This window comes from Sceloporus occidentalis, unplaced genomic scaffold (genome assembly GCF_023333645.1).
Source record: "Sceloporus occidentalis isolate IW3139 unplaced genomic scaffold, rSceOcc1.0.p SCAF_5, whole genome shotgun sequence".
In the NCBI taxonomy this organism is placed as follows: Eukaryota; Metazoa; Chordata; class Lepidosauria; order Squamata; family Phrynosomatidae; genus Sceloporus; species Sceloporus occidentalis.
The window spans coordinates 15,911,167-15,938,670 of NW_028316985.1; the positions used below are offsets into that span (position 1 = coordinate 15,911,167).

At 40.2% G+C, this 27,504-nt stretch overlaps 1 protein-coding gene across 1 annotated transcript in view; it reads left to right on the forward strand.

The window, feature by feature from the left end:
* Window positions 1-27,504, forward strand: part of LOC149311687 (solute carrier family 15 member 5-like) — a 45,784-nt gene that overhangs the window by 7,737 nt on the left and 10,543 nt on the right. Inside the window, exons 3-7 of the mRNA XM_089526687.1 lie at window positions 6,314-6,483; window positions 8,685-8,905; window positions 13,337-13,523; window positions 20,314-20,502; window positions 21,700-21,831. Of these exons, the coding sequence (XP_089382813.1) occupies window positions 6,314-6,483; window positions 8,685-8,905; window positions 13,337-13,523; window positions 20,314-20,502; window positions 21,700-21,831 (899 nt within the window). The remainder of the gene's footprint in view (window positions 1-6,313; window positions 6,484-8,684; window positions 8,906-13,336; window positions 13,524-20,313; window positions 20,503-21,699; window positions 21,832-27,504) is intronic.

The window sequence follows — 27,504 nt, forward strand, 5'->3', positions numbered from 1 at the left end:
TGGAAATGAATCACAGCTGTATTCCTACAGGGACAGTTTCCTTAATATAATTCTCAGGAAAAACTTCTTTAACCAACCATCCCTGGGACATTTTTGGATTACATCTGAGTTCATTCCTAAATATTTAACTGAAGGTGAAAAGATTGTTTAGTTCCTTAAAGCAAATTCTTCCTCACTGACCTACCCAAAAGAGAGTAGTAGAGAGAGGAAAGTCTTTTTAAAATTTTCAGTGCTGGGTTTTAATCCTTAATTAGCAACATCATTTTGATTAAATAAGACTCCGGAGAATTAAGGCAGGAGTCTGATTTGAACAATTATTGCTCAGGAGAATTTATTGTGCTGGAGTCCTAGCATTTCAGAGAGAGGGTTTTTTCAAAATCAAAGTGACACTTTCTGATGTTCATTACAAAGGGAAAAGATGAATGCATATAAAATATTTCTTTGGGAAAATCCACACTGGGCATTGCTTGAGGCTTTTTCTTACACTAAGAAAGTCAGGTGATAAAAATCTAATTTCTATAGCTGCACAGGAACTGGAAAAAGAAGGAGCACATCGTGGAGATGAAAAATCTAGGGAAACTAAATGAAGGATACATCTGCACTGTAGAAATAATGCCATTTGACACCACTTTAATGGCTATGGCTCCATCCTACAGAATCCTGGGATTTGTAGTTTTCTGAGGCACCAGCATTCTTTCATAGAGAAAGATAAAGACCTTCTAAAACTACAAATCCCAGGATTCCATAGGATGGAGCTACAGCACCTAAATTGGTGTCAAACTGCATTACAGTGGGCCCTTGCTATTCACTGGGACTTGGTTCCAGGATCCCGCCATGGACACCAAAATCCATGGATGTTCAATTCTCATTAAATACAATATATGTATTCAAGCATGGATGATTGTATATGTGAATAAGAAAGGCTGACTGTATTCTCACAGTACAGATACACTCTGAGCCTTTAATAAGCTTGAATATTTTGCTAGGCTGGAATTAGGACTGACTAAACAAGATGACTAAACTGAGGCTGTTATACATATCATGAGATGGTGTGACTCCATGAAAAATATGGTAATGGTAAAGTGAGAGGCAGTAGGCACAGAAGAAGAGATGGAGGGAGACACAGCGCTGAGTTTACAAGGTCTGAGCAAGGAAGAGGTCTCTTGGAGGTCTCTCATTCATAGGGTCACCATAAATTGAAATTGACTTGATGGCAAACAACAAGTACAAGTGATGCCTCCTTTATGCACTGTTTGGTCTTGTTGGATTTGTTGTGTGCCACCAAGTCATTTTTTTACTTATTATGGCAACCCTATGGCAAAGCTATCATAGGGTTTTCTTGGCGCATTTCTTTAAAGGGGTTTTGCCATTGCCATCCTCTGAGGCTGAGAGAGTGTGACTTGCCCATTGTCACTCAATGGGTTTCCATGGCCAAGGCCTAATTTGAACCCTGGTCTCCCAGTGTCCTATTCCAACACCCAAACTACCATACCATATATATTATATAGGCGTTAAAAGAGAATTTCCTGGTAATGCAACCCTTAATATTTACCATCAGTTCTATTTCCAGAATCTTGGCTACTTTTATACTCACAAAGCCAGGGACAAAGGAAGTGCTGCATTATCTTCTGGTCCACGCATCATATACTGGTGGCTGGTGACTTCCATGGTAGGGATGCTGGTGAATATACTTCAGGGTTTAATCCAAACTTTCAAGGAGCTATTATTGTTTAGGCATTATCCTTAGTCTGGAAATAGGACTCTGTACTCCAGATACAGAGAGCCACCATAATGTAGTGGTTTGCACACTGGCCGAAGACTGTGGAGACCAGAGTCCAAATCACCACGCAGCTATGGAAACTCACTGGATGGCAAGTGACACTCTCCCAGCCTCAGAGGATGCCAAAGGCAAACCCATGCTGAACAAATCTTGCCAAGAAAACCCCATGATTGGTTCATCTTTGGGTCACCTTAAGTCAGAAATGACTTGATAGCACACAACAGCAGCAACAGCCAATAATTTTATTCTATACCTTAACAGAGTGGGGACAACATTTTGTCTTCACGCTAGATAAGCAGTTCTTATCCTATGGCCCATGGACCCCTAGGGAGTCCTTGGATGAGCTTCAAGGGCTTTATGAACCACCATCAACAACAAAAATTATTTTGGGTACAGGTTACCTATTTGATTTCCTTCATGACATCTTGAAAACTGTGTTTAAATGCATTTTTTCCCCTGAGGGTGGAAGTGGTGGAAAGGGCCATAGCTTTCTTCAAGTTTTTCAGACCAGTCCATGACCCAGCAAATGGTTAAGAACCTGTAGATTTTAATGTTTGCAATTTCTGTGTGATTTTTCTTTCTCCCCACTCTTTTTTTTAAAAGCTGAGTCACTGTGAGAAGTGCAGATTCCAGCTGTTATAAGTAAATCTCAAGCTTTGACCCCTATATCATTATCTCCCTGTTAATGTTTAATAGTTGGAAGTATTGCTATAGGAAAAGAAGGGTCTTTTGTATGATGGAACTACAGTATGTCTAGGTAGAAAATGCCTGGCTGTCCTTCTGCCTATATTCTGATCCAGTAGGACTTTTCTTATCACATTTTTGTGTCCCTGAGCATGTCTGTATTTTACCATTCTTACAGTTTGATACCACTTTAACTATCATGACTTTATCCTAGGGCTTCTGGGATTTGTAGTCTGCTGAAGTCCATAGAGTTCTCTAGCATATAGTTCAGGGGTGTCCACTAGAGCAGTGCTTCTCAGGCTTTCCTCCACAATTTTCTAGGGTTTGTTGTTGTGTGTCTTCAAGTCATTTCTGACTTATGGTGACCTGAACCTACCACAGGGTTTTTTGGGGAAGATTTGATCAGAGGATGCTTGCCATTGACTTTCCCTGAGGCTGAGAGCATGTGACTTGCCCAAGGTCACCCAGGGGATTTCATGGTCAAGCAGGGACTTGAATCCTGGTCACCAGTGTCATAGTCCAACACTGAAACCACTACATCACACTGGTACCATATCTGTGCCCACTGGGTACAGTTGGTTCTGAAAACACTCCATGGTTCATGGACCATCACCAGTTCATGGACTATCACTTTGAGTAGCACTGCAAAGAAGCTCTCTAGAAGAGAATTCTACATCTCTAAACTATAAACCTTGTGCTGCATCCACACAGCAAGAATAATCCAGGTTGACATCATTTTAACTGCCATGGCTTAGTGCTATGAAATTCTGGGAATTAAAGTTTTGTGAGACATTTAGCCTCCTTTGTCAGAGAGCTTTGATGCCACAACAAACCACAAATCGTAAGATTCCTTAGCATTTAGCTATGGAAACAACAGAGCCATTAGCCTGACCTCAGTACCAAGAAAAACATTACAGCAAAATATTTGCTATTTGTCATTGTGTGCCTTCAAGTTGTTTCTGACTTATGGCAACCCTAAGGTGATCCTATCATGGGTTTTATCTTGGCAAGTTTCTTCAGAGGGGTTTGCCATTGTCATCCTCTGATGCTGAGAGACTGTGACTCACCTAAGGTCACCCAGTGGGTTTATATGGCCAAAGTGGGATTCAAACCCTGGTCTCCAGAGCCCTAGTCCAATGCTCAAACCACTATGCCATACTGGCTCTCCAAACAGAATATACAGGAGTTATCTGCAAGTATCTTGATGACAATACAGTAATCAATAAGAGCGAGCCTGGCTTTTTCAAGAACAAATCCTGCCAAACTAATCTTATATCTTTTTTCTCTGTTTACTAGTTTTGTAGATGGTGGGTATGCTGTAGATGCTATTTATTTGGATTTTAGCAATAGATTTGATAAGGTCGCCCATAACTTATTAAATGTGGAATAGATGGAAACTCTGTCAGATGAATCCACAACTAGTTAGAAAACCATGTTCAAAGATTCTTTATCACTGGCTGTGCTTGAAACTAGAAAGAGGTCTTGAGTGGAGTGCCTCAGGGTTCTATCCTAGGGCCATTGCTTTTCAACGTTTTTATAAATAACTTAGACAACAGGGTAGAGGGCATCCTTATCAAGTTTGCAGATCACACAAAACTGGGAGGGGTGGCTAACACATTGGAAGATGGGAACAGAATTCAAAAGAACTTCGACAGAGTAGAAAATGGGGCAGAAAGTAATAAAATTAAATTAAATAGAGGCAAATGTGAAATTCTACATGTAGGCCACTAAATTCAAATGGATGTGCCGGATGGGGAATACATGTACAGGATGGGGGATACATGGCCCAGCAGTATGACATGTGAAAAGGACATTAGGAATATTGTTGATGAGTTCAACATTCCAGAATTAACAGAACAAGCGTGAACAAAATAATTTTCTTTGTATGACAAGTATAGTTTTTCTATTTGTTTTGTAAAAGTTACTTTGAAGGGCAGAAAGTTTTCAGCAGAATTTGTATAGGAATTTTCCAGGTTTTATGCCATTCTCAACAGTTCTGGATTTTTTCCCTGTAAAATAACCAAAATTTACAAAAGGGATAAACAGTATAATGAATTACATTTTTATTGTTATAATGGGATTGTCTGAAGATGCCAGCTACACCTGCTGGTGAAACATTAGGAATAAACTCTCCTAGAACATGGCCTCATAGCCCAGAAAAACCACAAAAAACTATGAAATGTAGTATTTCACATGATGGGGAAGGGATACAAAAGTAGACACAGAGTAAGGTTTTTTAGCAATGTGATGGTATTTCTTGTACAGTCTTTACTCTGTTTGAAATCGCAGTTCTTTGCAAAGCTAGGAAAGTTTTTCATTTCCAGAGCCAAAAGAGAACTAAAATTGTTCTTTGTTGCAAATGTAATAATCTCTTAAGGCCAAGTATCACCAAATCACTCATGCAAATTCAGATGTTTTAAACTGATGTGGAATGGGCCACAATAATTTCTTTCTTTTTTGTTTTACAAGAAAGGTTGAAATTCTCTGGTCTTTTGAAGGTGACCTTGGTGGATGGGAATCTTGGTTCCCTGGTGCTCAGGTGGTTTGCCAACACCCTTGACAAGCACAAAAGAGTTCTCAGCAACACTAAATTCCCTTAAATTGGGTCCGTCATTGTTCTTTCCTTTGGCTGTCTTCTGTATTCTGTTTGGCAGGCTACTGCTCCAAATCATCCACTGTCATTCTAAAGAGATGAAAGATTATTTTGTTCAGAGTTAACACCAACTAGGGGATTCTTCTGCTTTCTGTGCTTCCAACATATAAAGATTTTGCCCTGACCTTTGGAGTTCTTCGAAGATACTCTTGATCTTAAATTACTTGGCTTTAAAAACATTTTAGAATTGTGGCTGTCAGTCTTATTGAAGAAATTGGTCAGAGCAAACCTATGAGAGGCTTGTGGAGGAGACTTGGGCTCATGCCAGCCAGTGCAGAAGAGAAAGAGAATATTGTTTTCATGTTTCCAGCTCCAGAACTCAGAAAGAACTAGTTATAAATAGTGAAATATTTGTAATTAGTTTCTTTTTCTAGTAAAAAAAGAACACTTACATTATGATTGCAGCTCAATGGGAGGGAATCTCTTTTGTAGTGTAACTGTAACTTTTAGTTACTTTTAAAATTACAGTGTATGTGGCTTCACTCAGCAGTTGGAGAGAATGCATGGTTCAAATACTGGCTCAAGCTATGCCTTGTGCTGCCATGTTCAGGTTTTTCTGAAATGTAACTAAAAAAAAACTGTTGGGTACTTTCGAGAAGCAGAAAAGTAAATCTGACCTTATATCCATAAGAGTATCAGTTTACACCACAGAAAGTTCAGGATACATAGGAGCTTATCCCATGGCTTAATAAATCGATTTACCTCTATCCAGCTAAAAGCTTAATTCAGGAGGCATCCTGGTGTTATTAGAAGGTTTTTGCCACCAAATTTGCTGCTGGAATACAGTCCAAATACATCCGCACTTCCAGGATCTGCACAGCTCTTTTCAGATACGGGACTTTTCTGGTTTAAGAAAATAGCCACCAGAAGTGCTCCTGGAAGCAGGGATGCGCCCAGGCTGTATTTGGGTGGCAAATTCAGTGGCAAAAACCTTCTGATAACATCAGGATGCCACCCGAATTAAGCTTTAAGGTAAATAAAGAGTTAAGCTCCATAGACAGGGACATTTTGGAACAATAAGACTATCTAACCCTATTATACTGCCTCCTCTGAGATATTCTTGACTTTTTGTTGCTAGGTGTTGGTACACTACTAATATGAATTTCATTTTAAAACCAGTTGGCCTCTTCTAATGGATAGCTGTTATTCCTCATAACCCTTCCAAAACTGACTACTGTTGACATTTTTCCCTTCAGGTTTTATTGGTTGGTAAATTTAGGTTCAGCCATTGTGTTTGTCAGCATTTCGTATATCCAGCAGTCAGTGGCCAAAAACCTGGGCTTTCTTATTCCCTTTGTATCTGTCCTAATGGCTCTGATCACAATTCACATGGCACGAAGTGAAATGATTTACCAGCCATCCAAAGGTAAGGAATTGCATTATGTTAGAAATCAGAGTGTGTTTAAATCAGAGGTCTTGGTGGGTAAACATTTTACCTTTGAAAATTGACGTCTGAAATCTACTAAATTTGCACTCAAGGGGATTTTAAAATGTTATATATGGCAAGGGGGGGATACAGACAGGCGACTTCATGCCACCTGTTTTTGCCCCTCATTGGTGTTGCACCAACTGCACGGTGCGGCACCAATGCGATCCGTAAAAAGGAGCTGCCTAGAGCAGCTTCTTTTTAGAGGTGTCATAAGCGCCACGGAGCAGTGCCATGGCACCTCTTCCAGCTGGAGCCATTTGGGCGCATGAACGCGCATGTGTCACAATGCCGCACTCCATGTGGATGGGGCCACAGCAAGATGGTGCATGGGCACCGATTGAAGGGCTGGGCGCTTATGGACGCCCAGCCCTACGGAGCCCTAATATCGGCTCCAAGCCGGCACAAAGCACAGTCTGTACCGGGCCAAAGTTATGATTTGACATATGAATATCAAATGGGAGAGTTCAGTATTCTCTTGAATGCTGGGGCATCAAGACTACATATCCTCCAACATTTCAAAGATGAAAACCAGGGCACATATGAGCAAACAACATCACAGTGTGATCAAGATAGTGAAAGTTATTAATGAGGGAGGACACACAATCTTGGAGAGGCTACCACAGTTTACTTTTCCTGGGGTCTACAAGAAAGAAGAAGATTGCATCCCTCCTTTCCCCTCTGCTAAGTTAATTGAAAACAAACTATTTTTCTTCTTTGAGCTCAGTTTGCAGCAATCAAAATAAAATGAGAGACAGGAATATTTCATTGATTGCCTATCTGCTTAAAATCACTGTGTCTAGTTTTGCCCCATGCCTGAGTTTGGTATTTGCAGGGTGCAAACTGAATGTAGACTGTTCTGTCAGTTTCTACTGATATCTTTTTCTGTCTTTTAATAAAGAAATAATTGTTTTTTCTTGTCCTCAACCTGATTTTTTTCTTTTGAGGGGAGCTATTTTGGTTATTTTTTCCACTTCTACCTTAATCTGTAAAGTCCTGCAGAGGGCTAGTGCCTGGAGAGTCTTTCTTCCCAAACCAGTAAACCCAGAGCACTGCTCTTAACATTGCCTATTGGCAAAAGGAAAGCAGGGAGAGGGACAGTGTAGCATTCCCAGGTGTCCCAGAGGGTGGAAGCAATTTGAGTAAGCTGAGGACAAGAGTGGAAAGTGGGAGGCAAAAAGAGAAACTTGGGCATTTTAACAGAGGGTTAGTCAGGTGTTGGGATGTAGATAGCTTTCATCATTCTTCTCATACCCGAAGAAGGGTGGGAAATAGGAATATTGTTCTCCCTGCATGAGAAGTGTGAGATAATTAAAATGTCTGATCCCTCACATAAGGCAGAGCTCACTCATTCCAATTGGGGGCAAAAGCATCTATATGAAGTTCAATGTTCTGGATGTTTTAATTGCTGGTGGCGCAGTGGTTAAATGCCTGTACTGCAGCCATTCACTCAAAACCACAAGGTTGCGAGTTCAAGACCAACAAAAGGGCCCAAGCTCGACTCAGGCTTGCATCCTTCCGAGGTCGCTAAAATGAGTACCCAGACTGTTGGGGGCAAATTAGCTTACTTGCTAATTAGCTTACTTGCTGTTCACCGCTATGATCTTTGGAATAGCGGTATATAAATAAAACAAATTATTATTATTATTATTATTATTATTCATGGTTTCAGTGCAGTTAAATATCAGTGGTGCAATTGAGTCTGCACATTTTCACACTGGAAAGTCTAGCAACATAGGAAGCTGTTCTTTCTTAATATATTGACTGTGAGATGTTGAAATTGTGTGGTGGTGTTTTTACAAATGACTGAATTCAAATGTCACACAGGGGAGGGTATATGTTGATATAATTTTTGAGCAGGATGCAGTGAAAACTCTACTTCTGACCAATCTAAGTGGGGTAGAGGGTTGTAACTAAGCTTAAGGGACCACAAATTAAGGAGATGAGTGCATCAGCTTTTATTCCCATGCTAGGCACAGGATGTAATTCATAATACTAAAATAATAGAATCATAGAGTTGGAAGAAACCTCAAGGGTCATCAAGTCCAACCCCCTGCCATTTAAGAATACACAAGCAAAACTATGTCACTAATATTCAACATTGCCAAGATTCTGATGTGATTCATTGACCTTCTCCCCAGGTAGTTCTCTATTAACAGTCTATGGTGTAGTTGCTAACTCTTTGAAGGTGTGTTGTGTAAAATGCCGCTACTTCAGTGAGAATGTGACAAACTGGCTAGACCATGCCAAAGAAAATTATGGTGGCCAGTACAGCGAAACTCAAGTGGAAAGCACAAAAATGCTTGTTCGTCTCTTTCCCTTCTTTGCCTTTCAAGTCCTCTATCGCATGTGCCTTATGCAGGTGAGTGAGTGAATCTTTTGATCCTTCATGCATTTTGGAGTTCAGTCCAGAACAAAGTATAATCCACATTATAATGTTGGTGTCCAGTGTTTTGGACTATAACTCCCAGAAACATAGATATACTACCTTAGGCTTCTGGGTCTGTGGTTCAAGATACTGTAGGTTCATCTACGCTGCAGAAATAATGCAGTCTGATACCACTTTATCGGCTCCATGCTGCAGAATTCTGGGTTTTATAGGCTTCTGAGGCACCAACACTCTTTGGCAGAGAAGGCTAAAGACCTTGTAAAACTACAAATCTCAGTATTTCATAGGATGGAGTTACATCACTTAAAGTGGTGTCAGGCTGCATTATTTCTACGGTGCAGATTTACTGCTAGGGAGCACAAGGTACAATATAACTGACAGACTTTGATTGATTGACTTATAATCTATAGTGACAATTATATCACAGGATCCTACCATACCTCAGTGTTGTGTCTGATTCAACCCTATTCTACTCATGGCCTTAAATTCAGTTGCCAGTACCAGTTAGAGCAGACCCATTGGCCTAAATCCAGTTGCTAGTCCCAAATAGACAAGACCCATTGAATCAATTAGGATTTATATGTGTTTGCCTATCATTTCAGTTCTTGATTCAGTGGATCTTTTCTCACTGGGACTAGCAGTTAGATTTAAGCCATGGTCTTGAGTGTGGCCCATAACAGTGTGATCTACATGGAACATTGGGAGAAATAGATAGGAGATGCAGTAACAACATGCAGCACTGGATTCTAAAGCACTTGGAAACACATAGGAACAGGATTGTTCTAGGTCAGGGATAGTGAACCTTTTAGAGACTGAGTGCCCAACTAAATGGCATTCCTACACTGGGTGTCACCCAGTGCCAGGGGGGTGGGAATTCCCCAGAGATTAACTGTATGGGGGGGGGCAGGGAAAGAGGAGGAAGAGGCATACACCTGTTCCTCCTCTTCCCCTGCCCTCTTTTGCCTTCAGCTGTCTCCACGTGCCCTCAGAGATGGCTTAGTATGTCAGAGAGGGCATACTAAAGGTTCACCACCACGGTTCTAGGCCCTCTCCAAGACAATATGGTTATAATAGAGAAGAAATAATGAAATGAGAAGGAGGTTGGAGCAGGGTCAGCACATGGATCTATTGCCACAGGAGTGGTGAATCTACCTTTGGTTTCACAACTTTGCAGCTGCTCTGTGTTATAGAGGTGCCATCCAGATATTCTAGGCCACTGCTTCTCAAGGTATCTGATGTGGGGGACCAGTATTTTCTCCCCACCATGCCAGGGACTAGCAGCTTATTTGTGACCACTGGCTATGACATGTTTCATACCCTCTAATGTTTCACAGATGAAAACCAGGGCACGTGTGGTCAAGAAACAACAAAGTGTGGTCAAAATAGCAAAAAGTATTAATGAGGAAGAACAGACAAGCTAAGAGAAGCTGCAGCAGTTTGGTTTTGCCTGAGCCTAGGGGGAAGGGAGAAGAATCGATTCCCTGTTCTCCTCTCCTCTCTAAAGAGTTAATAAACAACCTTCTTTTGCACTGTGAACTAAGTTTGCAACAATTTGAATAAGCTGAGAGCAAAGAGAGAAAGTAGGAGCAGTAGAGAGAAACTGGGATATTTTATAAGTAGCTGAAAAAGTGGGATAAGAGAGGATTAAATGGTCCCTGCCCAGTTAGGACACTGGGAGTTGGGTATGCTGTTTCTTTTCTGGAAACTCACTAGAGAGCAGCAGCTGATGTCACATGAAGTAGCACCAGTCTGTAGGCCATCACATTGGGTAGCACTGCTCTAATGTATTCCCAATGAAGGTCAATTTCTGGCAGAGGTCCCATAGAACCAGCTGCAGATTCTGGACAAGATTAGGTTCCATGTTTGCCCTGCATGTGAACCTTCCTGGCTTGAAAAGGCTGAAGTGTTGGCATTCCTACACTGGGTGTCACCCAGTGCCAGGGGGTGGGACTTCCCTGCATTAAAAAATTTTTATTGCAGGGAGAAGCAGGGATATGTTGGTAGTTAATGATGCATGTCAAGAAATATGACAGATCGATCGCTGGATGGCATCCAGCAGATTGGCAAGGTGATCTAGCTTCTTTAAAAAAATAAGAGCAACAGTTAAAAAAAATAGATCAGAGTGTCATATCTGCAGTAACAAAAATGTAGATTTGTCTCTCTATATGTGGGTTAGCCCAGCACCAACATCATGGTATTCAGTATGTAACTGGCTTCACCCAAAGCTTGGGAGGGTAGGGTTTTTTAGACTGAAAGTTCCTTTTTTTATATTTCCAGCCAGTGGCTCTGGGGACTGAGGTACAAAAACTTTAACTTTTTTTGTTATCCCCAGCACCATCTGATAAATCTTGGGGTTCAAGTAAAACAAAGTTGCTAGGGCTGAAGTCAGTTCAGGCCTGTTTTTTAGAAACTGACTGTAAATAAAAGAGATGACAACTTTCTTCTCTCCACTTTCTCCACTCACAATGCCAGTAGTAGTGGAGGTCTCTCAGTGAAGGAGACAGACAGTTGCTTCAGGACTGAGGAAAGTATTTGCTTCTTCACAAAGTACATAATTTATTTATCAAATTCACCCTCATGGAATGAGGTGATGGCCCATAGCTTTAGAGAATTTTTTAAAGGATTAAATTAATTAGCAGAGGGTACCCCTGTCTGTGTAGAGAATTCAAACTAAAGAGTGTGTTTTTATTAACCTTGTAACCTTTTACCCGCTGTGAATTCCCTATTAATTTTTTTAAAAAAATCTCCAAATTGCCACCATAAGCTGCTATCGTTCCAGATGGACCTTAATTATGTCTTCCTTTCATGTTGGCCTTTGTGACAGCCTCAGTCTCCATTCTGTAATGTCCATATGGACCCTAAAGCATGGAGGGGGGGGGGTTTCGAGGCTAGATCTGGCAAAGTTAGACCAGCAAGACTTCTACGTAGTTGAGGGCCTTCACAAAATAACAGTCAGAAGTGTACTAAATGATCAATCACTGAGAAATATTAAGGCACCTGCTGTTGTTGAGCCCTCCCAGGAATAACAAAGGCTGCAATATATTCCATGCACACTTACCTGGGAATAAAGCTCCATTGAACATATGGAAGGGATTTTTGCTTGTAAGAGTCTTCATATTTAAGACAATCTGAATGATAATGGATGGGGAGAATAATTTGCCTTTCCTTTCAATGTTTTCAAGTACTACAATTTAGGAGACCAAGAAGATTATCAGCCAAGGGAAAATCCGAGAAGAATAAGGCATATTCCTGGCAAAGTCTCACAATCGCGCTGAAGATTTTCAGACACATTGTGCTTATCCAGGACTTAACCCATGAAGATCCAAGAATGCTCCAGCAACAAACAATTCCTGGGATGGCCCCATGAATGGTTTGTTGCTAGAGCATTCTGGATCTTCATGGGTTAAGTCCTGGATAAGTGTGATGTGTCTGAAAATCTTCACCATGATCAGGCAATTTTGCCAGGAGTATGCCTTTTACTCCAGGCTCCCCCCCCCCCCCCCCGGTTCGAATCCCCACTCAGCCATGGGAACCCATTGGGTAACCCTGGGCAAGTTACACTCTTTGGGCCCTTAGAAAAGCCTTCAATAGTTTTGCATTAGGGTTGCCATAAGTCAGAAATGATTTCAAGCCATACAACAACAACAGGCCAAATTAATAACAACCAGCCTGCAAATGTTGAGCTCTTTTCCCCATCCATGCACAGCATTCTGGGGTCCCTGAATGTACGATTGTCCCAAGCTTATCTATAAATTTAAACTCATATTACTCATATTTTAAAAGGGGAATTTTTTTCATAGTTGAGAAGATTTTGGCAAAAAGAATTCTTCAACTGTATTCACTTTGCATAATCATGTGTTTTATTGTTATGATGTTCTGCCTCCACACACAAGCACACTTATAATCTGTTTTCCGCAAAATGTATTTTAAGAATGAGTTATAATTGTTTAGAGTATATAAATATTTTCTGCATGCCTTCCCTCTCAGTCCAGGCTGATTAACTTACTGTTTATACCATTTTAGTCTAAAGTACATCATGCACCTTTAATATAGATTTAAACCACTGTGGTTTCACAGTATAGTACTGTATTCTAGCCTTATGATTCCAATTTTAATGTCCTGGTTCCATCCTAAAAAAATCCTGTGATCTGCAGTTTAGGGAGGATATTTTAGAATTCTCAGCCAGAGAGTTCTAGTGCCAAACCAAAATAATATCCTGGACCATAAAATGAAGCACGTCCTAATGACCCACAAGTGGGATGCATCCATGAAATCTTTGCTAGTAATTTCTTCTTCCCTGTTAATCTCAAAGGTGCTACAGGATCCATTTTTAACTTTGTATGCTGAAACAGAATTTCTCTCTGAATACCAAATCAAAATCAAATCTTTCTCCTTTCACACTAGATACCTTCTGGATATTATCTGCAGGCGATAAATTCAACTCTGAATTTGAATGGATTTCTCGTACCAATAGCAGCCATGAATCTGATCAGCATCCTGCCATTCTTGATTCTAGCTCCCTTTCTGGAGTGTCTCAGCACTTGTCTCTTCAATGCAAAAACAAGTGGATGGTCTCCTACTATGTGCATTGGTGAGTACCTTTAAAAAAAAAAGAGTTATTTTGATAGGCAACAACTATTGATGTGGGGGTTCTTTTTCGTTGTTAGCAAGGAAGTAGTATTTGTAGATAAAATAATTGCTTGGTGGTGAACAAGAGTCCTTTGCTAAAATGAATGGGTTTTGTTACTTGCCTCTCCCTAAATGTCTATGACAAGATGGCAGATGTTGGCTTCCATTGCAGAGCTATGGTGAATCCAGACTAGGATTTTATTTCAGAGGTGTTGGGGGTTGTTCACATCCTTTGAAGTAATCAGCCCATTCCCTCTGTTATTGTGTGTATTTTCCTTCACAAATGGAAAGGACTTCACAAAACATTGGCCCAAACTGAGGGAATCCATCATACACAGTTATAGCACTTTGATACTCCTTGAATTGCCATGGTGCCATCTTTTGGAATTCTGGGATTTGTCATTTCATTTAGAATTCTCTGCTTGATAGCTCTAGTGTGTCATTGTTTTGCTATGCCTCCAAGTCATTAGACATCCCTAAGGGGAACCTATGATAGGATTTCCTTGGTAAAATTTATTCAGAGGAAATTTGCCATTACCTTCCTCTGAGGTTGAGACTTGCCCAAGGTCACCTTGTGGGTTTCCATGGCTGAACAAGGATTCAAACCTTGGCCTGCCAGAGTCTTAGTCCAACAATGAGACTACTACAGCATACTGGTTCCCTCTTACATTTCCTCAAACTACAAACCTTAGGATTCTGCATAACGGAATCCAGGCAGTTAAAGCAGTATCAAAATGGTATAACTGTGTACTGTGGAAGAGACCAGTGAGATTTCTTCATAGCCCTATCTTGATATTATAGCAATGTTATACTTCCAGATTACAATCTCAGACTGTGCTTTCAAATATTTTGCACATTGAATGATTTACTATTTGGAGGATAACGACACCCAGGCTTCTATGTTACTGCCTGATTAGCGGCAGCTGTTCACTTGAATTAACTAGAGCAAATTCTGGGAAATTTGGGAAAGTACAGATTATTCTACTGTTCAAATGCTGAATGTGCTTTCTCTCTCAAACTCATTTAAAACCTTTTTACCTGTGTTGAAGTCCCAGCTAGACACCTGGAACCAACATCTGGGTAAATCCCATTGATTCAATAGTTTTTCCTCTAGGAATCAGGCCATGATATTCTACAGTCCTGATGGGTGAGCAGTGTGTGTGTGGCAGGCTACCTATCCATACTGATTTATAAACTTTCTGGGTGGTTGAGAGAGACATTTCTCAATTTCTGACTGTGTGCCTCGTGTATCCATGGGTGATATAGACTGGAACTGTTTGGTTTTGAGTTTTATTTAGGTTTTCACTTTGAGTTTTATCCCATTCCAGCTCCTCTTTTGGAAGTTTGTTTTAGATCTTGATATTACAGTTTTTTATGTTTTTATTCTCTGTGGTTTCAAGCTTATTTTGTGAGTTGCCCAGACAGAGCTTCAGCTATAACAGAGACCTGGTGGGATGGATGCCATGATTGGAATATAACAATTGGAGGAAATAATCTGTTCAAAAGGAATAAATGGGAATGAAAATGAGGGGGAGTAGCATTTTAAGTCAAAGACCTTGAGCAGATAGGCCAGGAAAGCATGGGATGAGCCCATGCATGGGCTGAACCTGTGCTCAGTTTTTTCCCAGGCAGGTGTGGGGATGGGCAGGTGTTTATAAGCCTGTCCCTGTGCTGTCCAGGGACCCACTACCAGCATGCACTCCATACCATTCTGCCCCATTACTGCATCTGATGCAGAAAAGGAGTGCCTGGTTGCACCCACCTGGCCGGGCACCCTGTTTCCTTGTCAGATATGGCAATAGTAGGGCTTCCCAATAGGAGTGGCAGCACAGAAAGGTATGGAGCATGGGGAGGGGGCAGGCAGGGAGTCAGTTAAACAGTCAAGGTTTGCCATGGTGTTTCTGGGAAACTTCACACCAAACCGGGGTGATTTTGACCCTTGCTAAGGGCCATTTATCTCAGGATCTGGCTGGATCTACTAGAGCCATGTCTGGACTGCCAGGATCCAGCCTGATCCTGGCCCCAGGATTTTAGTCTGCATCATCCAAACAGGATGTCATGCCAGAAGGAACACAGGCATTTTGGATAGCCCCAAAGGTAAATTCACTTGTACAAAAATGCATGCAAGTGATCAAACTGGACCAATGGAGAATATTTAGATAGAGTGAAATGGAGAAAGAAATAAAATCAACACTGTTTACTACACGCTACCAAACCAAGATGAGGTGGTGAATGGTGTTTTTTGAAATAAATCTCATAAATCTCTCAGAATCAGGAATTTGTAGTTATGGGGGGACTTCATTTATCCTGGTATTTGCTAGGAGACTTCACTATGCTAAGTGTAGGCTTACCAACAAGTTCCTGATGCGTCTTGCAGATAATTTACTCTTTCAAAAGATGGAAGAAAGAACAAGGGGATCTGCAATCCTGGACTTGCTCTTAACCAATAGGGAGGAGTTAGGGCCCGAACAAACAGGCCAAAATAAAGCTGCTTCAGGCTACTTTGAAAGTATGCTGTTTAAATGGCACATGTGTCCTAGGAGGCCGGAAGCCATGCCAAAGGCCATGCTCCTCAAGACTGAAGTGCACTTTTGGTGAAGCTTCTGGGCTCTTAAGATGCATGTGCCATTTAAACAGCATACCTCCAAAGTCACCTGAAGCAGCTTTATTTTGGCCTGTCTGTTCAGGCCCTTAGTCACTGGAGTCACTTTACGGGGATTGATCATGTAATGCTGGAATTCATGACTGAGGGACAGGCCAAAGAAAGACTATTGCCTGCCAAACATGAACCTTGGATTTCAGGAAAGCGAATTTTATCAAACTCAGAGAAATACTGGGCAGAATACAATGGCTAGAGATGCTAAAGGAAAAAGATACCCAGCGTGGGTGGAATTTCATGAACAAGGAACTGCTGAAAGCACAATCATGAACAATTGCATGGAAGAAGCAAAATGGGAAACATCTTGAAAGAGCCAAAGTGGTTGCACAGTACACTCAAGGAGGAAGTGAAAAGAAAAAAGAGCATGTATACAGAATGGAAGGAAAGGTGAATCAAAGAAGAATATAGATGAGTAGCCCAAGCTTGCAGGAACTGTGTAAGGAAATTTAACACTCAGAATGAGCTAAGACTGGATAGGCAAGCAAGGAGCAACAAAAAGGTCCCCCCCCCCCCAAAAAAAATACATTCAAAACAAGAGAATTAGGAAGGAACTGGTAGGACCACTACTCAGCAAGGATAGTAAAATATTAACAGATCACATAGCAAAACTGCCCTATTTTGCAGTCCCCCCACCACAAAAAAAGGGACACTGTTCTTCCATACATCAGCAGAGCACTTGACAAGGAACTCAAGTTGCAAATCAAGATTAATAAGGAGTTCACTGAAACACATGTCACCAAGCAACATCAGAAAGTGATCAAAGTGGCACTTTAAAATGTAGCTAAGTTAGATTGTTTCTTCTAAATCAGTACAGTTGGAGGCTATATGGTAGCCAGCTTATGTTTAAAGCTGCGTCCAATGAAGTTACACAAAAGCATTTCCATCTAATTCCTTTTGAAATTTAAAGAAGCATTAGTTTTTTTTAAAAATGAGGCTTGAACTCATGGTGATTCAGCAATCTAGAGACAAATACCTCCAGGAAGATACAGTGGATATAGGAAGTGTAGCATAGGGGCAAAGAAACCAGAGTAGGTTTGCCAGACTGAAAACTGAAAAGGCTGCTGCACCTTTTCTTGTAGTATAGAACAGGGAATTTCAGCAGGAGTTGCTTATCCCACAACCAGGAAAAAAGTTTGCCTGCTGAAATTCCCTCAATGATTAGTCTCCTGCAGTTTTCACTCTGGTCAGAGGACCAGTGCAGTGTAATGGTTTGAGCATTGAAGTACACCTCTGGAGACCAGGTTTCAAATCTCCACTGAGCCATGGAAACCCACTGGCTAACCTTCCTTGGGTAAGTCACCTTCTCTCAGTCTTAGAGGATGGCAAAAGCAAACCCCCTCTGAACAAATCTTGCCAAGATAACTGCATGATAGGGTCTCCTTAGGCTTGCCATAAGTTGGAAACATCTTCAAGGCACACAACATCAACAACAACAAACTGTATTTGGTTCAAATTTTGCCTCTAGGAGACAATCGCCAGGTGACTTATTTCAGCACCCAATGGGGAAATATTAGTGTACTAGGAGAGTTGTTGTAAGATTTAACTCAAATCATTTGAAATGCTTTGACAAAGAGTTGTATTGTCTGACTTATCCCAGTATTAGGAGGTTATCGTATAGCCATTTTTGCCTGATCTGGGCATAAGAGGGGATTGGGACTGAATGGGGGGGGGGGGAGGATATTATCGCACAGAAAAATGCATACGTCATCACAGGGCGACCACAAGCTGTCCCCTAAGCCACACCTAGCCAGCAGATTTTGTGGGACGGAAAGCTCCTTACACTCTGGCATCCAGCACATTCAGAAGTAATGAGAATCCCCTCAGTTCTAGCTAGTGTGTATTTTTAGAATAAAAGAGCAGTCTTTTTTAAAAAATTGGAAATCAATTGCCATTTGCATGAATTTTGCATCTGGAATGCTCTTCCAATTTAAACTACCCCCCATCCTGCAGTGCAGTTTAAAACACACGCATGCTTAGAAATCAACATTTCCTGTTCTCTACTGTTTAATTCGAGCCCCCTGTAGTATGCGGCTCAGCCAGTGCCGAAAGACAGGAAGTATTAATCTGACTAGAATTAGCCTAATTAAGTTTGTTGTTAAGCTTTGTGCAAAGTAGAAGGGTATGAAACAGCAGGTGGCAATTACTCAGGATTTAAAATAAAATAACGGCTCAATTGAGCTGGAAAAAAGAACACTTGGATAGCAGTGCTGACAGTTCTTCGGGTTACATCTTGAAATCCTGAAGTCTAATGATGCTGCAAAAGTTCGAAAGGTTAAATATTTCACTTGGTACCACGCAGAGAATTCTCATGGTTCTTTGAAGCCTCATTCACTGGCATAGTGTGTGTAGAAGAATGCAATACTGAACTCTCCCAAGATTATGTACTTTTTCCCATCACAGTTAACATGATGGCCAGTTCAGTAACATCAGTCTGGTTAGTGTCACTCAGTGCGGATGTCCGGAAGGGCCTGGGCTGGCAGTGCTGGACTGCCTCGCTCATCTGTCCCCCCAGCTGGCCACCCACTACCTGGATAGACTGCTGCTGGGAGGCAGTGATGCAGCCTCTGGATGGCCCATTTAGGGTCTGGTGTGGCATTCTCACTTACCCAGCAGCTATGCCAATACCACCAGGTGTACCAACTCACTGGGTGTACACCCCCACTCTGGGTTGTCACCCAGTGCACTCTGAACCCCCCCCCCCCCCATACTCTCCAATGACATCCCTAGGCCCATTTCTGACTTATGGTGAACCTAAGGTGAGAGAATGACTTGCCCAAGGTCATCCATGGGCTTACATGGCCGAGCCAGGATTCGAACCCTGGTATCCAGAGTCACAGTCCAATGCTCAAACCACTATGCCACACTGGCACTAGCATAATCCCTCCCTAAATGCAATTCCTACTTCCAGTGTAAGGAATCATTTCATTTATTATTATTATTATTATTATTATTATTATGCTTTATTAATATAGTGCTGTAGATTTGCACAGTGCTGTACATACAAACAATAAAATAGATAAGAGTAAATCTGCCCATGGCATACAATCTAAGAAATAATAGCATAATACATATAAATAATACATAACAATACAGGAAAGGTTTCAATAAAACAGGCAACAAATTAAAAACGTCAAATAGCAAATAATTAATTCTCTCCATGGTACAGCTTGGTGTTATTTTCATTTCATTTATTCTTATTTATTATTCAGAAAGGCTGAAATCTCCCACCCACCCTCCTTCCCAGAATTTTCTCCAGACTGTTATAATCTGTTTAGAATGGCAGGGTCCCCTTGTAGTTATCGAAGAGTTATGTTTCCGCAAAATAGCATAAGAGCAACTTGCCATTTTTTCCGAACTTTGTGGTTACTTGACTGATTCTGATTGAAGCAAAGAAAACCTGATGAGGCTTGTGAATATACATGTGTGAAAAGTGGCTGAATTCTGGAAAATGTGGTTGCAAAAAAAAATCAGCAAAAGTGTTTTAGCAATGAGCACCTTCTTGGGAATCAAGAAGACATGTCTGATTACAAAGTGGCCTTGTAAGGACTGAAAGTTATATATATGTTTTATGCTAGTTATATGTTTTCATTTTTCTATATTTGTGAATAGAAATGAACACAGTCGATTTATGGTTTATAAATTTAGGAGAGATAAATGTAGACAATGAATAGTGTAGAGAGGAAGATGTAATAGATAAATTTAAGGATCAGTCAGAGGGAAAATGGGAGGTCAATTTTTTAAACTTTTAAAAAACTTTTTGGCTTTTCTTTTTTTCTCTTTGCTCCTTTCCCCCTTCTTTCTTTTTTGCTTTCCCCCATTTAATTGAACTGTGGGAGGAGGCAAGGATGGGATGAGACATTTAACTGTTTATTTTCTGTTATTTTGTCTTGTTTGGTATTTGTGTTTATATTTATATGTCAAAATTTTGAATAAAGATTATTATAAGACCTGAAAGTCAAACATCATGAAAACTCCACTGAATTCAGAGGTATACACAAAAGGCCTTAATTGTTGCCTCCAGCATACTAGACGTAATTCAGAAAAGCGATGTAGAATGATTAATAATAATTACTATTATGCCTTTTGTACCCAGTTGTAGGTTACACCTTTGCTGCCTTGTCTGTGATGGTTGCTGGGTTTTTTGAGGTGCACAGGAAACATTTCCCTTCAGTGGAACAGACTGTTTCAGGCAAAATACTCCTTGTTTCCTCCATGCCGTGTGTCCATCTGGCCCCTCAATACATCTTGCTTGGTGTGGCAGAAGCTCTGGTGACTCCCACCTGTAAGAAGACCATTTCATTTCATTTTCTAGCCTTAAAACCAACTGACTTGAGCACAGAATGACATCTGTTTGAACAGGGGCAGCCTGAGTACCTTTCATCAGAATCGTCACCCCTGGCGTTCTTCCACTGCTTTTCTGAACAGGCTCATTCATCATTGGAACAGAAAGAGCTTCATTTGTCATTCTAGTAGTTACCGCTGCGTTCTGAACACTAATGTTCTTTGTGGATAGGAAAAATGTCTAATTGGCCACCTCTGGTGGGGGTTTCCATCCATTACATCTAGTAAACGTGCTAAAGCTAAGGCTAGGAAGATAGGAAGTTGAGATACCAGGACTAAAGTGGCATACCCTCCAATGTTTCACAGACAACTAAAGCCAAAAACATCAATATTTTTAAAAAAAAACATTAATACAGTGGACCCTTGTTATACACTGGGGTTTGGTTCCATGATCCCCCGTGTATAACAAAATCTGTGGATGCTCAAGTCTCATTAAATATAATGACATAGCAAAATTGTGTCCCTTAAAAAAATGGAAAATCAAGGTATGATATTTGAAATTTATACTTTTTTTGAATGTTTTCAAATCGTGTATGCTTGAATTCATGTATAAGAAATCCGTGTATAAGAAGGGCTGACTGTAGTTTTATTCATATCAAACAGTTTGAGGCTAAAGATGGACAGGGTATCTAAATGCATGTAAAGGATCATAAGTGAGGCAGGCACATGAATAGCCCATGAGACTTCTAATCTCTCAGGATCCTGGAACATTAATGTGAGGTCTTCCACTTAGGAGGATTGAGGTGGGCTTTATATAGGTCTGTCTGGGCAATAGAGCAGGTTGTCCTATATTGGTTTGTGAAAAAATTGTCAACCTTTATGCTGCCCCCTAGTTTCTGACTTGCTAAGTTGAAGTGGCAAGACCTGAAGAGGGGTTCTACCTTTTCTCTGTGTGAACAGAGACCCTACTATAAGTTCCAAGTCATAAATGTACATATGGGATATATATGTGTATATATGTATAAAAATGTACATCCCATGGCCATGGAGTGATTGTGCAAAGATGGGGCATGCCCAAGCAGCAGCTGGCTGCAGTTTCACATGCTCTGGGAAATATTATGAATATAGAGCAACAAGGAATGCATCATGACACCCCTGTTATACCCTTCATGTCTTTTTCCTTTCTTGTTTTACAAAGGTTCCTTCATTATATTCCAATTTGTGCCAAGTAGAATTCGTGGGATTGCCATGCAAGTCTCGACTTTCTTCAGTGGAGCTGGCAGCATTCTGGGGGCCTTTTTCATCCAAGTGGTTTACTTTGGCTCACAAGGTGAAGCAATCCTTAAGCATAGTGAAAATATCTCCCCCCCCCCCTCTTTGGGGAGCTGTACCCTCTTCCTATTGGTTATTGACTTCTGTTAGAAGCATATTTAAAAGTCTAGGTGGCAGCAGTTTATTGATCTCTTTTTCATGATTAAGATAGGTCACTAAGATGCAGCTGTATTCATCAAAATGTAATAAATCATTCTTTTTCTGAAAGACACAATAATTAATGTGTGGTGTCTTAACAGGACAGCCTTCTGTCCTCTGAAATTGTGTTAGGAGTCCTCATGTTACACTAAAAGAGCACAGTGATGACATAGACATCTATATTTATCTGTGCTTATATCACTATCTATCATGATTTCCGCAAAGGGTTATTTGAAAAGATTTGACTTAGGAATGGGCAAAATTCTGGAAACATATTTGAATATTTATGTTTGAAACTCATATACCATCTTTCAACACAAAGATTTTCCTAAGCTAGCTTACTGTATGTCTATTTTAGACAAAAAAGTAGATAGTATTAACATCAGTGCCTAAACCAGGGGTAGGCAACCTGCGGCCCGCGGGCCGGATGCGGCCCGGCAAGGCCTTGGGACCGGCCCCCGCCCAGTCCTGCTGCCGATTGCTGCCGGAGTCTTTGGCCTCTCGCGTGAGGGTGTGGGGCCTTTGGCCTATCAGGAGGAGGCGGGCAAGGGGGGGCAAGCGGCAGGCAAGGGGCAATTGTCTATAGAACCCTCCGAAACATGCATTTATATTAACATTTTTTTAAAAATCAGCAAATTTGTTTGCGTGTCCTCCATTTTTTAATAAAAGTGTCCTCCATTTGAAAATTTTGTCCGACATTTGTCCCGGTTTATTTATTTAATTATTTTTTTAAAAAATTATTTAATTATTTAAATTTTGGCTTCGGCTCCCCCAGTTGTCTGAGGGACAGCAACCCGGCCCCCGGCTCAAAAAGCTTGCCTACCCCTGGCCTAAACTATTACAAAAAAATAAATAACCAAAGACTAAAAGAATAGCATAAAACACATAAAAACAAGGAATTTCTATAGAATCAACTGTATCACATTTTAAATATTTTTAAAAAACCAAATAATAATAGCATTACTATAAAATCAATCCATCATTATTCAAAAGTGGGTTGAATTTTTTAAAAGGTATTTCTGTTAACCAGAAATAAGATGAGAAGGAAACAAATTTGCATCTTAAGGAAAGATATTCAAAAGGTATACTGCAGAGCTGGGGGAGATACAAAAAAGTACAATCAAAATGATTAAGAGTTTGAAGCAATTCCCCTTTAAGGAAAGGTTATGACAGGTGCAGATGTTTAGGTTAGAAAAGACAGTAAGTAAAGGTCCACCTACAATGTTAAAGATGTTAAGAATCATATGTATTCCTTATGATAAATCCCTCCCCACAACAGAATTTTCTTAGATGTGTGCAGCTATACCTCAGTTAACAAAGTAAATGTGCTTTTGAGCATCACTTCTTTAACAAAAAAAATTTGGTTACCAGAGGCATAAATAATATTGAAATTATAGGGATAGGTCCATACATAACAAAACAACAACAGCAACAATCAGACAGATGAACAGTGTGAATGCTTCAGCAAACTTTATTCAAAACTAACAATATACTATATACAATTCATTTCAATATATGAAATGAAAAAAATTGGGTCAAATAAGGTTGTGTAAGTGAACAAAAACATTTTAAATCTTCCAGTGATCACCTGAAAGTTTCTCCTAAATTACATCCATCTTTCACCAGCCTCTACTTTTATTATCATTTCCATCTCATAGCCAGGACCATGTTTTTACAACATGCCAGGGGAAGATGGTGAGAGCTGCTTTTTATTTTGCTGTTCACACATACTCAGTAAGGGCTTCTGGAGGCAGCTGCTGTTTACTTTGCCTGTTGCAGACATTTGGCTACAATAGGATTGGCTGGAATACAACCCTGCTGTTTCCCAGCTCAAGCTTTTATTGCATTGATTACTGCAGAACCACTGCTGTAATCAGGTACCCAAACTCTATGTTTCTCCAGCCCTCTTTCACCATCCTCCCTGTGCTGATGCTGCTAAAGACTTCCTGCTAAACTAAGGAAAAGGAGGAAAGGTGGGCTGGGCAGGCATAAAAAGACTTTGTAAAAAGCCAAAAATAAATAAAATAAAACTTTTATTTCTACCCCGCTTTTTGTCAAAACAATCAAAGCGGCTTACAATATTAAAAATAATATAACAATATATACAAAATATCCCCCCCCCCTTAAAAAGAAAATTAAACAATTAAGATTTAAAATTACATAAACACAAAAAAGAAGGTTCTTTGTCAGAGGCTTTGTTAACAGAGGTATGCCTTTACCTTCACAACTAGACTTGTAAACTGAGCTTCCCTTGTTCACCTCCCAATGACAAAATGAAGAATACTAAGTGCAAGATGTGTGGGCAAAGAAAATGTCATGCTACCACAAGCATACACCTTTCACCACTTGAGAGAGCATTAGTATTAGTCGACATACTAAATGTATCATCTAGTTTGACCTTTTGTGCAGGGACACAGTAGTGGTGCATCCAATTATGCATGGTTATGGAACAAGGAGAGATGGAGACACTTTTTGTTTTTGGATTCAGTGTACTAGAACCCAAAGTCATCCACTGAAAATGAATGGTGAGAGATTTAAGACAGAGAAAGGGAAGTGCTTTGTTGCACAATACATGGCTAAATGATGGAATTTTCTATCGCAGGTTGTGTAATGGCTGCCAACTTGGATGGTTTTTTAAAAAGGTTAAACAGGTCCGTGGAGTATGATATTATCAGGCGCTATTAATCATGGTAATACTCCACCACCAGTACCAGAATCGGAACACACACAAATATCAGTTGAAGAGTAGCAGGGTTGGGTGCTATAGTGCTGATATCTACAGAGAAGAGGGTGCTATTAGGCAGATGAGCTTCTTGTGGCCTTCTAATAGGGATCTGGTTGGCTGTGGTGGGCACTGAATACTCTGATCAAACAGGTCTCTAATATATTTACTTGCCCCATTTAAGTGTGCATAAGATGTTGATAAGATTCTGCTTCATTTGTTGTTATTTGCCCTCAAATCAACTTTAATGATCCTATGAACTAAAGCTCTCCAAGAGGTCTGCTCTGCTCACATCCTACATACTCAGGGCCATATTTTCCCTGACTGAATAAATCCACCTGTAGTGGAGTCCTTCTCTTCTCCTATTGCCTTCCTTTAACCAGACATTACCATCTTACTTTAGACATGTGAGTCACGTCATCTCATGATATGTCCAAAGTAAGACAGCCTCAATATAGTCATCTGTTTCTAATGAGAGTTCAGGCTTATTTTGTTCTTGGGCCCATTCATTTGTCTTTTTGGAAGTGCATAGTATCTGTAGTCCAGCACAACATTTCACATGAGTCAATTTTCTTCCTGTTATCTTTCTCCACTGTCAGCTTTCACAACCATACACAGAAATCAGAAATAAGATGCCCTGGATGGTTTTGATTTTAGTATTTAATGATTAAATAATATATCTTTACTCTTAAGGATTTTATCTAGTGCCTTCATAGCTATCTTTCCATGTCTAAGGGTTCTGATTTCTTGACTACAGTCTCAATTACTGCTTGTTGTTGGTGTTGTGTGACTTTAAGTCAACCCTATCACAAGGTTTTCTTGGCAAGATTTGTTCAGACAGGGTTGCCTTCCTCTGAGAATGAGAGCATGTGACTTGCCCAAGGTCTTGCAGTGAGTTTTCATGCTTAGGCGAAGATTTGAACTCTGTTATCCAAAGTCATAATCCAACACTCATACAACTACACCATGCTGGTTCTCCCATTTCTGCTAGCTAGTGTGACGGTAATATTGTATTTGTATATCTGCCTAAATACCTTAAAAAGGTTAACCTTTTTAGATGCTAAATAGGGTCAGCCCTGGTTAGTATTTAGATGGGAAACTGCCAAGAAATACCAGATGCTTTAAGCTATATTTTAGAGGATGGAACTGGCAAAATCACCGCTGAGCATTCCTTGCCTAAGAAAACCCAACGAAATTGATGAGGTCACCATAAGTTGACATATGACTTGAAGGAACAAACACATGCTACCATTTGTGTATCTGCCTGTTGCATAATTAATTTCACTGCAACAAAGAAGTGTAATAGTAAAGAAGCCCGCCTTCAAGTTTTGTTTCCAAACAAACTTTGCTCATTAATTTAGTGGCACAGTGATGGACAAAGGGGTGCCATCCAAATGTTGTTGGTCTTCAACTCCAAGCAGCTCTAACCAACCAAGACAATGGTAAGACAATAAGGGAGTTAGTGTTGAACTATAAATGAAAAAACATGAATATTCCCATATAAAATTATTGTTTGCTTAGCTCAAGTTTTACAGGAAAAGAAGACAGTACTAGTTCTTGGACAGATGTTTTCAAAAGTAGAAGAGTTTTCAGAAGAGTTGTATCTCTAAAAAATATGCACTTTTCTTTTGATGTTGTAGTTCAGCATCTCTTTCAGGTACCAGTGTGGATTCATATAGTATGTCTGTATCTTTGCACTATAGTGGGAGGTATGCCTTTGAGTGTAGCTATTCTTCATTCATGGAATGTTGGAGGAATACCATACTTTGAAAGTTCCAGTTAGTGCCTGGAGCAAAGGGTTGGTTTCTGTTTATACATTTTTTTCTCTGTTCAAAGTAGATGTGAAGCTATTTTGTGTACTGAAGCTTGATCTTTACAACCAGCAGCATCTGCCCATTAAATCACCCATTTGAGCTTTTCTAAAACAGCACTGCAAATTGCCTGTCAACAAATATAGGAGAAAAGCTCTTCAATTATTAAAGGTGCTAAATTCTGGAGCTTGTTTATTATATATTTTTATTCGGTCTGTTCTGTATTCTGCTTAGGGTGTCATACGTGGTTCTGCCCCTCTCCAAATTTATTTTCACAACAATGTGAGGAAAGTTGGGTGGAAGAGAGTAGGTAACTAGATCAAGAACAGCTGGTGAGCTATCTCACAAAGCTTTTTTGGATGAATGTGAATTGAAACTTAGGATAAATAGTAACTGTTACCACTAAATCATATTGCCTCATCTCATACCCTTAATGTTCCATCCTGATGCCTATAGTGCATGTGTCCATGTGTATCTACTCTGTCGCATATACCTTTAAATGCCCAGAGCTTGGAAAGATTTTTAAAATAATTCATTATTTACATGTTACATAATAAACTGTAAAAATCATTTGTAGGTATACGCTGCCTGGAGCTGGCAAACTGTTCAGAAGTCACAACACCATAAATTAACTATATAGGAGCATAGCGTCCAGATCAAGAGTAATAGTGCTATTCTATTCTGCTTTGGTCAAAGACCTCCCATGGGATACTGTGTCCAGTTCTGGGAACCACAGTTCATGAAGGATATTTACAAGCTGGAAAGTGTCCAGAGATCATTGATCAACATGGTCAAAGATCTGGAAACCAAGCCTTATGAGAATCAACTTGGGGAGCTGGATATGTGTAGCATGGAGAACAGAAGACAGTGGTGACATGAAAGCTATCTTTAAATCACAGAATGATAGAGCTGGAAGAGACCACAAGATGCCAAGGACCCTCTGTGCAAGAAATAAGATTCCATCTAAATATTAAGAACTTTTTTTTACTGTTCAAAAAGG